General features: G+C 36.2%; 1 protein-coding gene across 1 annotated transcript in view; it reads right to left on the bottom strand.

The window, feature by feature from the left end:
• LOC138018866 (1-phosphatidylinositol 4,5-bisphosphate phosphodiesterase gamma-1-like) overlaps positions 1-17,500 on the bottom strand; it is a 49,126-nt gene that overhangs the window by 24,835 nt on the left and 6,791 nt on the right. Inside the window, exons 5-21 of the mRNA XM_068865546.1 lie at positions 17,075-17,190; positions 16,148-16,233; positions 15,919-16,039; positions 14,830-14,915; positions 14,021-14,103; positions 13,884-13,941; positions 12,486-12,553; positions 10,780-10,896; positions 8,114-8,145; positions 6,114-6,245; positions 5,562-5,739; positions 5,194-5,216; positions 4,443-4,619; positions 3,085-3,241; positions 2,220-2,240; positions 1,323-1,391; positions 250-353 (exon numbers count right to left, since the gene is read on the bottom strand). Of these exons, the coding sequence (XP_068721647.1) occupies positions 250-353; positions 1,323-1,391; positions 2,220-2,240; positions 3,085-3,241; positions 4,443-4,619; positions 5,194-5,216; positions 5,562-5,739; positions 6,114-6,245; positions 8,114-8,145; positions 10,780-10,896; positions 12,486-12,553; positions 13,884-13,941; positions 14,021-14,103; positions 14,830-14,915; positions 15,919-16,039; positions 16,148-16,233; positions 17,075-17,190 (1,628 nt within the window). The remainder of the gene's footprint in view (positions 1-249; positions 354-1,322; positions 1,392-2,219; positions 2,241-3,084; positions 3,242-4,442; positions 4,620-5,193; positions 5,217-5,561; positions 5,740-6,113; positions 6,246-8,113; positions 8,146-10,779; positions 10,897-12,485; positions 12,554-13,883; positions 13,942-14,020; positions 14,104-14,829; positions 14,916-15,918; positions 16,040-16,147; positions 16,234-17,074; positions 17,191-17,500) is intronic.

The raw sequence follows: 17,500 nt of genomic DNA, 5'->3' as shown, positions 1-17,500 counted from the left end.
GGTAAGGGTTATTTTTTGGTGAGGGTATAATGCAGCCGTTTCTCTTTACTTGGAAGACACTTTGTGATGTTGCTTGTCTGTATTCTCAGATGCAAGGGATGTTGAAGTTGGGGAGGAGATCAAAGGCAACACTTCATAACTCAGTCTTATCAAAATCGTTGTGCATATAAATTACGTGCACGTCTGGACATATCTGTCACTTTCTGGAGGGGAGGGGAGGGATAATCCTTGCTTTGTTTACATCCTTACCATCCCCCATCTTCTTTTGTTACATTTGTGATAAATGCCCCACGGCAAAATGACATCTCATCTGGATTTTGAGCTTCATAGTCCCACAAGGCTCGACATGCAGGCTACAGTTTACAATAAAGAAAAATTAATGATTTGAGTATACAGTCAACTCTTTCTAAGACGGACACCATCGGGGCCGGCCTCAGCTGTCCGTCTTAGAGAGGTGTCCGGCTTACAGAGAGTCAACGTAACATGACCCCAGGAATTTTATTACTTGAACGAAACCTACCTGTTTTAGATTCGGTTGTCACCTCCCAAGTTATTTTTTGAATGGGACAATGACTTATTTAATTTTAACTCAGTATACTGTATGTATTCCGAGGACAAAATAAGAGCTGTCAATTAAACGCCTGGTGTTAAAAAGAGTCATGTACAAGAATTTTTCTTCCCTAAATCATAATTTGCGATCACATTCAGCACCTCGCAAGTGTCCGTTGTCCGTCTTATAGAGAGTTTGGTTATAATAAAATGACTAAGAAACGGCCGGGACCAGCACCAGGTGTCCGTCTTATAGAGGTGTCCGTCTTACAGAGGTGTCCGTTAAGAGAGAGTTGACTGTATTACTCCTAACAGCACTTTGTCAAAAGTACCGGGTAAGCCCCATGCTTCAAATGTTCTTCACCACTGCAAACAACCTTAGCTTATAGTACATTACTTTCAAATGACAAGCAATAATTGAGTCAACTTATATGGGTTATTGACCAAGCGTGAGGTCAAGATGGCTGGATATTGGTCAAGTTCTTTTTTGCGTATTTATGGACCGAGACGAAGTCGAGGTCCGTAAACACGCAAAAACAGAACGAGGCCAATATCCAGCCATCTTGACCGAACAAGCTTGGTCAATAAAGGGTTCATTATACGACTTAAAACACCAAAACAATGATCTTTGATCTTGCGGGACCAAGCGAGAAATCCCGAGCGGGCAAGATAGCTCCATCTTGCCCGCTCGGGTAGCCAATCACAGCGCGCGATTTGGTTCATCTTGCCCGCTCACAGAGCTAGTCATATAATAACTGTTATTATTGACTCACCTTTGTCATGAACTGATTGGGTTCATGATAATGGTCCCCAGTGCCATAGATAGCATCTTCTTCAGGACACTGAAAGATATCACACAGGAATCAAAATTACTCCTAATAAACATTTATTGATAATATTGTCAGCGCCAAGGTAGTATATGAACTTATTGTAGGGGGGAGTTCTTGACTTTTTTGTTGTGGGAAGGAAATGTACTATAACCATGACCCACATGGATTTAATTACTTGATATGATATCATAAAAAATATTATATTCAAAACAATCCATACATGTAATATTATTAACAGCAAAGGTTCAGAAACGGGGCCTATGATTTCTAGTCCTTATCCGAAAAAACTTAGAAGACAAACCATTTCCAGGTGTCAGCACAGCCCCTTCCACTAAGTTATTTTAAGACCCTGAGTATTCGTTCGGCCTGGGGCTCACAGCTGCAACCTTCCACACGGTAGTCCAATATTATTCTCAACGTTCTGAGCCAATTGGTCTGCAATAAAAATGCTGTACAAAGATGCAGGCAACCACTTCATAGCCAAAAAGACCTCACATTGAAACCAACACAAATCAGAGCCCTGAAATCACGTAGTTTATTTTTTTTAGTTGAATTAGGGTAAAATCAAAACTGGTCCATTGCTGTCGATTCTCCACTTCTAATGCAAATGAGCTCCCCTGATCATTCAATCCATCATATAATTTTGCAAGTGCATCTCTTGGAGGCACAAAAGACGAAAAAATGTGTACTTTCTTTAAAGAAGTTTCTTGTCCTGCAAAGAGATTAAAGAAGGCTGTATGGCTAGGGCCCATACCTGTTTTCTTTTAAAGTTTTCTGATTAATAAAAATACGTTTTAATTAATCTTGTAATGTTAAAGACGAGTTACAAGAATTACATACCTGACCAACTTTAGACAACACCTAAAATGAAATAAAATAGAATAAATACAAAGTTCACAAATGCATTGCATTAACAAAACCCAAAAGAACAATTCCCTCAAAAGCATACCCCATAAACATATCTAGCATTAAGTCTAGCATTAAAATACAAAATAGGAAGAAATTAACTTGATAAATCGAGCCCATGGTAGTCCCCTGTGGTAAAAACGGTCATGTGGTAAGAGTATCGCAATTTAAATTTGACCTACGATTTAGTTACCGGCAGATAGCTTTTCACAGTAAAACTGTTACAAATCAAATGACTTCCTCAGGTCATATATGAAGGAAATAATTTGAAGCAGCTTACTACAGAAATTTCTTAAGTTCTCATCTCTTGATAGCACAAGACAAAAATGCAAAGTGAAGTGAGCCAGTTTAATAAACTCAAGACAAATAAGGCTAGTGTTTCTTGGTTAAAGTTCCCAAATAAACCTCTAAAACCCCTGTTTATGTTTTGCTCATTCATGGTTACATGAACAACTACCTAAGTTTAAATGCCAATGCAACGGTTAAACAGGAAAAAAAAAGACAACTACTACTTATATGCTGTTGCTGTGCAGCCCTCAATATTCACTCATTTTACTGACAGCAGCTTCCCTTTAACAGGTTAGGGAAAGTGGTGCAAGATATTGAGGCTACTAATATTATTATTAATTGTGTCAAACTAAAAGCAAGATTAATATAAAATAACTGGTCACAGTTAGTACAAAGACAACAATATTATTTTGACAATAAACGAACAAATAGTACTGAATAATTTTGAAAACTAGAGATCAATCCAAACGTAACATGTATCTTGTCATTGGAGCATGATGGTTGTACTTACATCCTCGTTGATTGGATAACGGAGTTTCATTCCTTTGTACAACGGATGTCTCATGTAAAACTCAACTAATTCTACCAAAGTCTCAAACTGAGCTGTGCCAATGGTGAAGAGGCGACCTTCAAGCTTGATTCTACAGTGCTTGATTTTGCCTTCCGCTCTACAATCAAACACTTAAAGGTTTTACTACAGGGGAGTCTAGTTATGTATGGGACACAATTTAACTACTGCATGAAACTATTTACCCTAAAAGTCCAACACAATTATGGTTACCATAAAACATTATAGTATTTAAATTATTCCATCATCCCACCCCATAAACCACGAAACATTGAAACAGCAAAACAAAACACCAAAACACTATGTATGACCCCACCATACATTGAATGCTAACCAACAAAGGTTGGATTTGACATTAACTATCTTAAATATATTAAATATTGCTCCTGATCCTAATCTTAATCGCAATTAATTAGAAGCAAGAACGTTTTAGGTCTAATTAAGCCTACAACGATATTTATAATCTCAAAATCCAGCCTTTGTCAGTTAAGAGTATGTATGGTGGGTCATACATGTTTTGGTGTTTCTTTTCACTGTTTTGTGGTTTAGTAATGTCCCACCCCCACATATAAACTCTGAGAGATAGACTGATCTCCTTGTTAACCACAAAATCCCTGTTATCGTTATAAACATCATTGCTATAGTAGCCTCAGTTCCAATGTTCATTGGAAGGGGCAATGTCAAATACAACACTAATTGTAGTTGTTGCTCTCTTGTTGTTTATCTGAATGAACGAAGACCTGTTCCTTAATAAGCTAGTCATTCTTGATGAAACTGTTAGCAAAATGATGAACCAAGAAACAAGCACCGGAGGACCAAGTGTCAGTAACAAACAGGAAGGCTGAAATACACGTATTCTAAAAAGACGCGTTACACTGCTATGGGAACTACATATGACTTTATTTTTATAATGGCAAATTGCAGCTGGCAAAGGTTAAACTAAAAACAACTGAGATTTCAAATTTGTCACCTATGGGAAAATGACAGTCCTTGCACAAAATATCAGAATGTTGATTTTAAGTAATTAACGTTTTCTTTTGCCTTACTGCACTTCCAGCAAACAAATTTGCTTGGAACCCATGACCTCTGTGATTCTGGTGCAATGCTCTACCAACTGATCTATGAAGCCAGTCAGTTAAGAGCAAGTCAATTCGTTGGGCTTACATGAGCTCAACAAATTGACCCGCTCATGAAAGGGAGAAGTGATCACATCTCCCTTTCATCTACTGGCATAACTTGCAATTCAAATAATCCATTTATTTCATTCACTGAGTTTCAGTGACATTAAGAAAATAACTAACCTGAAGGAGATAGCATATGATGACTGATCATCCTGTGCATCAAACACATCTCCATTGGATTCTGAGCCATCTCCTGCCTGCTCAGACTCTTTCCTTCTTACAAGGTAAGCACCATTACTCCTCACTCTTTTCAACATGTCCTCAGCCTTGTCTCGATTAAGATTATCATGATACCAACTTGAAGAAAAAAAAAATTGCTCCTAAATAACAGAAGTTATTATTTCACAGCTAATGAAAGGTTCAAACCCCCAAAGGTAAAATGAAAGATTTCATCCATGCCACCACAACTGTCTTAGTTTACCCCTTCATAACGATGGCTCCATTAAAACACCATACGTCCACTCTCTCACTCCGATCAATCAGTTTCTAGCTTTTTCAATTTGTCGTAGAGACAACAGTTCCATTCTGGTTCTTTTTTTGGTCTTTTGCTACAAGATACAGGTGTTTCTAACTGCAACCGAATAAATCTTCGAAGGAACTTTGACGGAAAAAAATGGAAAAATAATCCAACTTCAAAAATATAAAGTCAGCCCATGACTGCCTGTGACAAAATGATTGAGAGATGCACAGAACGTAAAACTATGCGAAATAACAGTAGGTGGCACTGTCCTTAAAAACTTTAACCTAAAAAAACTGTGGAAGGGAACCATTCAACAAACTGCTAGGACATGTCATTTTTTGTTGTCCACATTTGTATTACAGAGTTTCAACCAAAATTTTAAAAAAAATGTTAGCATTTTTTTAAACTTACCATTGGTCAAGATGAGCATTTGGCTGAAAAAAAGAAAAAACAGAAAATAGTTTTATCAGTTGTTTAAATTAATTTTAGCCTCAATCATGCCATAACTACTATTATTTGCAGCCTGGATGGCATCCACTACATTAACTCAAACAGAGTATACAAAGTTATTTCTTTCCCAGCTACAATTTTCCTCTTCTTTCCTTCTGTATTTTGTGGCATATGGATTTGCATGCAGGCAACTTGTGCAATTACCCCAGAGCAATCACAGGAACAAGCGCAGTCTGTAGTACAAAACAATGAAGAACCAAAAACAAAACTAGTTACAGGGTCAACCTCCCAGCTGCAATCTGCTAACTAAAGTTAAAACTAGCGATCACCTGTGGAATAGCATCTGTCAGCGTGAGTTCAAAGTTCATGCTTTTGAGTGGGTGAGTCTGATAGAAATTGATGAGGCTGTAGAGACTGTCAAATGTTACTTGATCGACCAGATAGTACTTGGTCTGGCCATTCTCTTGCTTGGATTTTATCCTACAGTGCTGTACCTTGCCTTTTCGCCTGAAACATTACTCATAATTTTTACGTAGTCTCGCCAATAAGAACTTTTGAGCAACCATAGGACTTGAATTGAGGATTCAATTCCAATGACAAGGCTATCAATAATATTTACTGTTTGACATTATTATAATGTTGTTGAACAAAAAAAAAAAAAACAGAAAGGTAAAATAAAGCTCAAGGTTGTGAAATAAATAAAATTATACACATTTACCATGACCTTTGAATTCATCATACATGTATGCTGTATTTATTGTATTTATTATATATTCATTTAATAATGTCTCCTTGCAATAGTCAAATTAAGTACTTAAAAATTATATTGTTGTCCATCACATTTGTAATAAGTGGTCCATATAAGCTCAAGTCAAATTTACCAAAAGGACAGTGAGAAATCTCCTACAAATGTTGTACTTTCTCGCACAAGAAAGGAGCCATCTCCACGGTTGAACTGGTTTAATAACGCTTCTGATACCCTTCGCCCATCTAAAAGCTTGCCATGGAACCACCTGAAATATTACATAAAATGATAATACATAATCTAGTGTACAAGAATTCTACCAGCCCTAAAGTTAAGTGGGATGTTAAATTCACATCACTGGGGATATCATGCAAAAATAACACTGTTATATTATTAATCCATCAAATATTTTCACTTGCACGTGACTGGTCTAAACCTGTCACAAGACCGGATGTTTCCCAACTAAAACTGGGGAATATCTAATGATATTCCCCAATTTCCCAAACCCTTTGTAATTTAACTTAATTCAGTTTGCTTTTGTGATGGAAGAAAATTTAATAAATGTGCTGCTCAATAAAGCCATACAAGAAAACATCAAACAATCAACTTCATAGGCTGTGAACGTTTCTGACAGTAAGCAGTTCTAAAACCTTTCATCTAATTTGTAAGCTCTAGTCTTGCAAAAAATATTTGAAGGATAATAAACACAATAACCTCACAAAAGTTGGTCAGAAATTTGTTCTTGGCCGTTATCTGTTTCTTGAAGTTCACAGTTCGCTGCTCTGGACAGATAACCTCTGTGGACAAATATCTGAGCATATTTTTGTGCCAAATGAAATCTATTGTTTATATACCAATACATGCACTTTGATTGCAATAGAGAACATTGTTTTTCTGTTCTTGTTCTTTTCTTTTTCAATTGTTAAAGCAAATGCCTTCCTTCCCCTGAAGGTTGACTGAAGGCCAGAGAGCAACCTGCCTTCAGTCCAGTTTTTGTCAACTTTTCGTTTTAATTAGCATGGAACACTTTTATGCTAGTCTGCCAATCCACACTATGTTTCTCCCACTAGTGTCCTCTCACTTTTCAAAACATAACTATTAACAAAAGGCTAAACATCAGTACTAAATATTTTTCTTGTTTTTGCTTGTTTGTTTAATCATTCCCTCTGACGACGAGCTACCGGTAATGCTCGAAACATCAGCTTTCCAAATCGTCCACGGTGGTAATTAGACCTTTATCAACACGTTTGATAAAACCAAATTTTCCTGTTTCAGTTTTAATAATAATTGTTTTCTTTCATGTTTCCACAATAATAACGTTTTTTTCTTATTAGCTTATTAATTCCTTTGCTTGTTAACGTTTTGAAAAACATATACAAAAAAAGGTCCCAAAAAGCATTCTTCCAAAGAGTCTGCAGACTAAAAGACAATCATACTGTACATGCTATAACCCTTTAACTAACCATCCTTGAAATAAATGTGAAACATTCTGGTTGGGGAACTGAAAAGTATTATTATGAACCACAGCCCAAAAAGCAAAGAAACAACAACATCACTATGAACCCACAAAGCACTGGTTTTTCAAAAGGTAAGAAGAGTACAATGCAGACTTCAGACCAAGATAAAATGTAGACTGTGAAAAATAGGTGAGCATTGCGTACGTGTGGTAGCGCAGTAACATGGTAAAATACTGAACCCACAAAGATTGAAGAAAATAAAAGGGAATCAAGAAACATTGGCTTTGAGGATGACATGTTCATCATTTTCCAGTTCCCTTACACCTTCTTTTTCACCGCCAGGTTAAGCGTGCACTCTGAACGTCTGCCAGCTTTCTAAGACAAAACTTCACTGAAAGTAACCCTGTCCGGCAGGGTTAGCCGGATGCACAAGTCCTATTTCGTTCTCCTTATGGATGATGACGAAGTCAAGGAGTTTGTTTCCCAAAGCAACTGAGAGTTTTCTCTCACAGTCTAGTCGGCCAATAGTCATTCGATAATCAACCAAAAGTTGTTTTGGGGAGCTGTTCTTCATGATTACTGGATTACCAACCTTCTTTTTAAATCAACACTCCACTTTAATTAATTAATTAAAATTCCTACAAAAAATTATCACACATACAAAGTTGCCATAACTGACCTTTCACCAAAGTGAAGTTCATCTTTGCATGACTGCAACAAGGGAAATAATATGTCATGTTCATCAAATTATATAAGTGCATCATAATGAATCATTATTGTAAATGGTACAAGACAAATACACATTTATTGACACACAAACACTATGATACTATGGTACTATGATCCAATTTTTACCCCTTGAGTTTTTGAGTGTATCACACAGAATTCCATGAAAGAAGAAAAACGCCATTAACCGTTTGCAAATATCTTGATAAGTTTTGGAGATATTTAAGTTTGAAAAATGGGTAAAATATGCAAATGAGATAACTGATGACGTCATACACTCAACCCACTGTTATATCCCACTATTATATTGAGTATATAAATAGAGCTACCTTGGCCAATTTGAAGCGCAGACCATTGAAACTTGGTAGTCTAATAGTTCTACAGGAAACACACCTATGGCTATAAAAAATTCTGTTCCCATGGCAACTCACTCTTTTCCAGTCCCACCCACTTGAATTCAATATGTTAGTGATTTTCAGCTTGAAAAATGTTAAACAAGGCCACAAACTCGAGCTAACATATTTATATACTTGCTGGATCATGCATATGAAGAGCTGTTAACAAATATCAAAATGGAATGCCAAAAGTGGCCAGAAAAGCCTTTAATATGGTGGAGGTCTGGGACCCAGTATGATGCCATGGTAACAGAACTGTTAAGCTCATATTGTGGAGAACATTTAGTAGAATCTTACTGCAAAAAATCAAAATTTTTTGATACAAATTGGCTGAGATATCTCTTTTCATCATATTTGAACAAAATTTGGTAGAGTGTATGACGTCATCACTCAGCTAATTTGCATATTTTAAAAGCTCTAATATCTCTGGAGCGAAAAGAGATATTTGAAAAAAGTAATCAGCATTTTTCTTCTCACGCAGACTACTTCTTTATGTTTCAAAATGGCTTGCATAGGAAATATGCGATTTTCGTCATAGTACCCCTTCAACCTGTTTTTGAGCTTAGTCTGTACCTTTGAGCTTAGGCTATACGTCCTAAAATTGAACAGCACCCTATATCTGGATAAACACTTTCTAACACAGGTTACCAATTTTTAGGTGATTTTGAAGAGCTCCCTGACTGAATGCTGGCTGATTGTTAATAAACTGCTGCATCTAAAACACAGATTACAGGTCAGTGTACATGTCCCTGTGCTACAGATACATAAAAACCACCAAAAGTGTCTCCTCGCCCTCATTACTCAACAAAAACGTTTCAGGTTTAGGGGAAACTTTTGCCTTAGTTGTTCATCAGTTGCACAGGGACTTCTAGTCTTGACCTGTAGAATGTGACCTGTGTTTTAGACCTACCTTAATTAAATTGGTAGTTGTCTGTAATCTGCTGGCCAACAGTTAACTGACAAGCAACCAAAGGCCTACCAACAGATCAATTTGACTACACAATAGGCTAACAAAATTGACAAGATGTAAAGACTATTAGTTTATAACATTTTACATCAAGAAATAAAGTCCACAGGCCCGTGCAAAAGGTATTGTAGAAGTCCATGTATAATCCGCACCCATAGATAAGCTGCACTCCAAATTTGGAAGCTTCAATTTTGAAAAACATATTATAGAGACAAAAAAATTATGTTTTTAAATATAAAACTTCAAAATGCTTCATGAAGGCGATTGAAATGATAGGCAGGAGTGCTTGGTGGCCAAGCTTTGAAATAGGGATCTGGGTCAAGTAAACTGTAAAAGCATTATGGTTTGCATCATCATAGTTCTGTTCAAACATAGAAGAATGTCCGGGGATACCACATTTATCACTATGGTTGGGAACTACAGCAGGAGAGAAATTCATGCAGAACAAGAGTCATAATCCAATGGATAAATTTGGTATGAGGGTTATATAAAAACAGTGAAACAGTTTGCCATTTGCCTCGCAAGTACTCGCAAATATCTTCATTAGTATTTTCTTGAACAGGGCAGAGAGAGTCAAAGTGACTGGCCGCAGATGTCATAGCAAACAGCTTTGTGGAGAAACGGAGATTCCCTGTAGGTTGGTGTTCAGTTGTTCAAGTAAAGTGAAAATTATTAATCGCTTGAAAGAATTCTTAGAGAACAAGAATTACAACTGAATGCTTCAAGATACAAAAAGCTTCTTTAGGAGCCACCACTCACGAAAAAGGCAATGATCAACAACAACATGCTTTCAGTTTGTTATACCGTAAACACCTGCAGGTAAGCTAAACCCCGAATTTAGCAGCTCAAATTTTGGAAAAAGTGTTTTGAAAGAAATCAAAAGAAATCCAAAGTCTAGTCTTTAGAAGTCTTTTCCATCCACTGTCCATCAAATGTAACATATGATTGATCTTTTTCTGGTATTTATTGACAACAAGAACATGAGCGAAATGTCGTAGCTTAGTAACCAGTCACCTTTTTGAAATGTTCCTGCAGATAAGCCGCACCCCTGATTTCTAGCAACAGTTTTTGGGAAAAAGCAGTGGCGTATCTCCTTTTGTTTACAGTATGCTTATTCATCTTAGAAAACTCCAACCTTAGATCATGTTTCTGTAGAAAAGCTGCACCCCCGATTTTTTATATGAATTTTGAGTAAAAAGGTGCGGCTTATACCTGGACCTTTACGGTAGCTCCTGATCAAAAATGCAAAGCCTTTACCTCTCCAACTCCACCTCCCTCAAATCCTTCATCATCATCATCATCTTCGGACCTTGTCTGCTCTTCTGTCCAGAACAACTGGTCTTTTGTTAAACAGAAAAAGTGACGTTTCCAGCCCTGCAATTATTTTAATGGGTTACCAAAGGCTAATTCTTTCATTCCCAATAGACCACTTTTGATATATTAAAATTCAGCTAGGCAGCGAGGCCTAAAGGACACAAGCAAAGGAAACTGAATGAACATGTTTATTCATTTCTTTTGTTTGCGTCCTCTAAGCCTCACTATCAAGTTGAATTTTAACATATCGAAAGTGGTCTATTCCCAGCCAATATATATATCACAAAGACCCTTTCTCAAAATAAATGCTAGGAGGGGTGTATTTACTATTAACAAAGCCAACTGGTTGCCGCCTTCCAGTTGAGTTGCTGAAGGCTTAATTACTGTATCATTATTTTATTGTTTCTATTGTGATTCAAATATTTTCTTGGTTTAAAATGTTCCAAACCAGTTCAATTTTGAATTTTCATAGTCTATTAATTAACAGTAAGTAATTATTATTCCAACAAGCGTGCGTTGGATTTGAGGTGATAGATAGCCAATGAGGTGCTAGCGCCGACTTGGTTATAATCATCCCATATCCAAAAAGCAAGAGTGGAATAATAATGTTTTATTAAAAATGGCCACAAAATTTTGGATAACTCTTTCCTACTTTATCTTATAAAAACAAGAAAACCTATGCGTACAGTTACAGATATTTGTAGAGCATGGTATAATAGCCAAATGGCTAAGCCAATCAAAACAATAGAATTCCATTATCCAATGATCTAGTTTTTAATCATATCCATTATCATCGTATGAATTAATAAGTTAGGAAAAAGTAAAATTAGTTCCCTGCTTGCAGAGGTCGCCTTTCTCTTGTGTTTGCTGGGCTGACGAGTACGGCAGAAGAGACCTCTGCCATGGCTCGATACTCACTTTGATCCAACCGCCGTCCACAACCCCTTACACCGCAATCTTCAAACTGCATGCCACATGATATGTTTGCTGACAGTGACTTGACCCCGTGCATTCCCTTGACAGTAAATCCGCTGTTGTAAAGTGAGCCCACAAAAGATGATAGTATCATGTGAGGATTCCATCTCCAAGTAACCACCACGTATGCTCAACACAGTGATCCGAGTTTTGATCAACGGCAGAGGTCTCTTTTCCCATACTCGTCAACCCAGCGAATGCAAAAGAAAAGAGATCTCTGCTAGCAGGGAATAAAGTCAGTTTAAACTAGTTTGAAAATTATAACATTGGACCGTTTTGCGTTGTCTAAATTAAACAAATGGAGGTTAAAAAAATGACAGTAGGTGCCTATGCTACGTAGCAGGCATGATATTGACCAAAAAATAATAAGTAGAAATTTTCCATGAATAATGAATCAGTGTGCAACTAGTCTTCCAAGACCACAAGAAAACTAAAAACACCCTCCACTACAACAAATTGGGAAAAGCTCCAATGAAGACTGACAACCAAGGCAAGGTTGTTCCTGTAATAATACCATAGAATAATGATTTCGTCTCGGGTTTTGAGTGTGCTACTACACCAAAAGCTATTATTAATGCCCAAAGCTACTGTCCTACTACAGGTGCTACAATACCAAAAGTTCTTCTTACTAGTCATTTCTAACCTATAACCAAAAAAAAACAAGATATTCTTACATGGTCAATTTCGTCTTCAAGTAAAAGGTACCCATTCTTCACAGACTGACTAAGGTCATCCTCTACCACTGCACAGAGAAAATTAGCAAGACTGCTAGTTATCATTCATCCAAAACAACTTTTATTGCCAGCAACTTAAAAAAAAAAAACATCTGTACAATTCAAAAGATGCTTTTCTTCAATGATGGTGTATATACAGGTGGTTCTCAATCATCCCCAACCAGACCACAGGGTTCCCATACAAACTGTGTTAATCTCTACGTTTTTCACATAATTTTAATGAAATCCAAGATATCGTAGTGTAGTGCTATTATTATCGCAAATTTTATAAATGATGAAATGATATATAAAATGGATCATATTACATGAACTGCGGATATGAAATCAAGTGAAGCTATGATCCTCGCAGGACTTCAATGGGGTTTGAACCCGTGACCTCGCGAAGTCGCGAGGTTGTAGGTAACTGTATGTCATTGTACGTCATTGTAGATCATTGTAGCTCACTGTAGGTCATTCCTTGTTTTAGTAACTACGGTTGGAAAGTAACTCAATGAGCATCAGCTGCACTTTTTGAGCTGCCTGCTATATTTCGTTTTAAATAAATTTCAGCAATTATCTTGCAGATTTTGTTCGCATCTCTTGTATTTCGCATAGTCGGCTTGTTTACTTCCCCGAGAGAAAGTTGAAATTTATTTACAGCAAAATATCACAGTCATCTAAAAAAGTACAAGTTACCTTCATTGAGTCAATTTTGCAACAAACAACACGGCATAAGCATTGAAATTCATTTAGAGAGAAATAAAGCAGTCATATCAAAAAGTACAACTTACACTCATTCAATTAACTTTACAACAAACGAGGGATAAGTGTTGAAATTCATTTAGAGAAAAATTTGGCAGTCAAATCAAAAAGTACAACGTAACGCTACATTTCCAATAACTTCGTAAAATCCGGAAATCAAAGCTTGCACAAACTTTGATTAATGATCACACAGTTTGTATGGGCCCTCTGTGACCAGACCAAACCAAATAGATGTATTTACTTGTGGATGTGTATAACATGGAGCATTATACTTGTGGATGTGTATAACATGTAGACACTTCAAAATAGTAAGACAAGTGCAGTGGTCTTCTTCCTTCACCTTTCTGGGTTGATAACACAAAACTAAGCTACAAGGAGGAGTCATTCATAAAAACTCCCCTGTAGAGCCTGTCAAAAAGCAGGTGTATATGTACTACTAACTATTAAAATCACATCCAGACTGGAAGTTCCATTTGAGCATGTAAAATAATAATATCAATAACTATTTTAATTGATGTGTTTTTACAACTACACGTACATACAACAAGTAGCCAACATTTTAATTTTGCACCTTGTGTCAAAGGTGAAAGGACTTACATGGATCACCAACTGTGGTATCTACAACTTGAGTGGGATCTTTGGGAAGCTTTTTGTGCTGAAAAATACAAGGTTGTCAAATAAGTAAGATACAAGGCCCATAACAGCATTGTAAATTAGTTGACAATTACATGTACCTTGAGTATGATTTTGTTCCTTAGAGCAGTGGGTGAAGGCATTTCTTTTGCACTACATTCAATTGGATGTGTGAGAAGGTATTCTGTCATCAAAAAGAAACATTTATCACAAGACATGAATCAATCAATCAAATATTATTTTGCAAGCACATAAATTGTTGATAACCGGTATTCTATAAGGAAAAAGATGGAGTGTGCTTTGGTGATAGGGGCAGTGGATTTGCATGTAGTTGTGTAGGGTTCAAAAATCTACTATCACCATTGGCTGGATTTGTCTCCAGAGGACAGCCAACTTGTTCCTCCTGCCAGCTGGCATTCATAACCACAAGTATGTAGGGAGACCATAATAAGTAAAGTCTTCTGGGTTAGTACAATACAATACATAATTAATTCAACGCTCTCTATAGGAGCTTTTCAGAACCAATGAAACACAATTAATGGAATTAAGGAACAGACCAACAACAACAACAACTGTTAAGAATCCCAACTGAGGCAAACCCAGTGCAGCTGGGAAGTTGAGCCAGGGACTACCAGGATCAAATTTAATGAGTAGTCAGCTCAGAGCAGGTCTTGAACCCGGGATCTCCAGATCTCAATGCAAGCACCCTAACCACTGGGCCACACTGCCTCCATTGGTAAAAGTTCTAAAACTGCTGCAATTTTTACTTTTAAGCCTACTGCTGGGCAAAAATGATCTGTTAGAGTTGTGTCATATAATTCTGAAAAATGTAAGCCCAATATATGGAAGTGATCAACTTCAAACTGTGAAGGTATAAAACTTAAGTAAATCGATCATTTTTTTGACAAACCTCCAAAAACCTCCTTGAAAGTATATGCCATAACCTTCTGTTGAGGAATGCTACAATGGTTCTCCAGTGACAGAATTAATGGATAGCTGAAAGTCGAAAAGACAACTCATTTCTTTAAAGCTTGACATTATAATAATTGTGACCTGTTTGGCAAAAAAAAAAAAATGGTTTTAATGTGTTAGCACTCAGCTTTTCTTACCACATGACATACATGTACATTTACTTTGTAGCAACAAATTATTTAAGAAAACACAAATTTCTCAATGTCAATGAAATTAATAATAGAAAAATAGTAAGGCAACATAATCAACCAACTCTCACCATACCGTGAGTACCCAGAGGAGGAGTGAATAGTATCCCAGATGTCTTTTCGGCATCTCGTCCCAACGGGAATAGCAAAATGGCGCAATCAGTTGATGAAATACACGTGATCTTCTTCATGATGATTTCATAGGTTTTGTCAATTATAATCATTATCATAATGGTGAGTGATTTGTGCCTGTCAATACTTCATCACTGTATTTAATTTCTGATATTTATTCATCAAGACTCACAGAGGACTACTCATATTTTGACAATTCAAAATGTGGTTGTTTCACAATGTGATCACTGACCCGAAGAGAGGTTATGGATAAAGTTGTTTAATATACAGTTGTAGATTAGAGCTTTTTTCCAAATATGGACTCCACTCATGCAGATCAGTGGATATTTCAGTGGAGAAGTACCCATATGTACCCACATTTTCTCATACTTTTGGAGTCAAAGATTTCATCAAAATTATACACCAGTTTAATGAGTCCGCAAGTGGCACTTGTGATTTGATCATGGCAAGCGATCACACAACATGGATTTCAGATTTAACTCACTTTTCTTTAATTACCTACATGTATGTTGAACGAAGGAATAATTATGGGATACTATTCATTCCTCCTCTGGTGAGTATCTGTAGTTACGATTTACACCAGCAAAGACCTGAACATTTCCTGATCCTACATGTAATTTCCAGTGTTTTAAAAGATGCCATGAATTCAAATTTACATTCCATAATTATTTGCCATAGTTTTCAAAGCAAATTACTTCAAGACTTACTCAGATGCAACAAATGCATTGTCGCTAATTGCACGCACAACTTCCACAAATTTGATTCTGGAAACAAGTGTGTGTCCGTGTGTGATGATGGGTTGACCTTCTGGACCATCCCAGCAGTCCACTGCAAGATTAATGGCAAAAACCACAGGAACACCTATGAATGCTCATGACTTTTTTAAAGGAAAAAAATTAAGACCGATTTGAAAGGTGTGTAACTCTATTTCCTTACATTCTAAACAACGACATCCCATTCTGAGGGCACGAATGTAAGCTTCGACAGAGGCCTCACCCTGGAATTGATCACCGGTCAGATACCTGTAAGCACACGACGAAATAACATTAATGATCTTAATGATCCATAAAAATAATATACTTGTAAAATGCATTATTTCTTGCATGCTATGATGATTCCAACAATGCCACAAAATTAAACCTGGACAAGTTATTAGACAAGAAATCCAAAGATATGCAAACATAAACAAAGTAATCAATTACTGTATAATAATAATTGATAAAATGTATATACATGTACATGTAAGTATGTAATAATAATAATAATAATAATAATAATACTAATAATAATAATAATTTTTTTTTTTTTTTTTTAATAATAATATACAACTTTATTATTCACTCACATAAAATTACACAAGCATTTTTATCAGCTAAAAAAAAACTATTGACTTATTTCATTAAAAAAAAGGTAGAAAACATTTTCTTCCAATGTTACTTATAGTAAAACCGTAAAAACATTGCTGTGTTTGTTGCATGAAAACTTCAATCCCTCAGAATCAACATTGATAACGCAAAAGCTGAATACGATAATAGGATGTAAGATATTAACCTCAAATATGGAAATCTACCACGAAAAACGATAAAAAGTAAGACATAAAATATCGCCCTCAATGTTTTCAACGAATATTTGCGTGCTTACATAATAATAATAATAATAATAATAATATGTGATTATTAATACATCAAAAACAAAGACCAAACGTTATTGATTACAATCCTGGCATTATGGCTGTTGCTGTATTCAGCAATCTACATGTAATTCGAGTTACAGCTTTTAATATCTCTTATTTTGACCTAAAGCAGACGACGTTACTAACACATACTTGTATGGCAATTAGCAAAAAGAACATGTTTAACCTACGTGTTGTGTGATGAAGCAATCCAGTAGTAGGTAAGAGGCTTAGTCATGTCTTGATAAACTTCACAATGTGAAGAATTAAATGCACTGTTTCCCTTTGACATTAGGTAATCTAAAAACTATACAATACAGAAAAGCCAAAAAGTGTCTTCAGTAATATGATTTGCCTTATTTTCACCAGTTTTAAACACCTCAGGTCCACTCTAAACTATTTTCCTTTTAATACTTCCCAACCCAAGAGTGACAATAATAGATTTTACTCTGTCTAATGCCAGACGATGTTACTCATCAATAATCTGGAAGCACTTTTCTTGGGGTGAATGGCTTAATCTTTATTTTCAGTGGAACAAATCAGATAATTGTTTTAAAAATCATTTATGTCCAGGGTCTGTGTAAGTTATTATTAAACGGCAGGCCTAATTTTGATAT

Source organism: Montipora capricornis, chromosome 10 (assembly GCF_036669925.1).
Source record: "Montipora capricornis isolate CH-2021 chromosome 10, ASM3666992v2, whole genome shotgun sequence".
In the NCBI taxonomy this organism is placed as follows: Eukaryota; Metazoa; Cnidaria; class Anthozoa; order Scleractinia; family Acroporidae; genus Montipora; species Montipora capricornis.
Note: the sequence above shows the minus strand (reverse complement) of the source record. Positions and strands in the feature narration are given on the sequence as shown.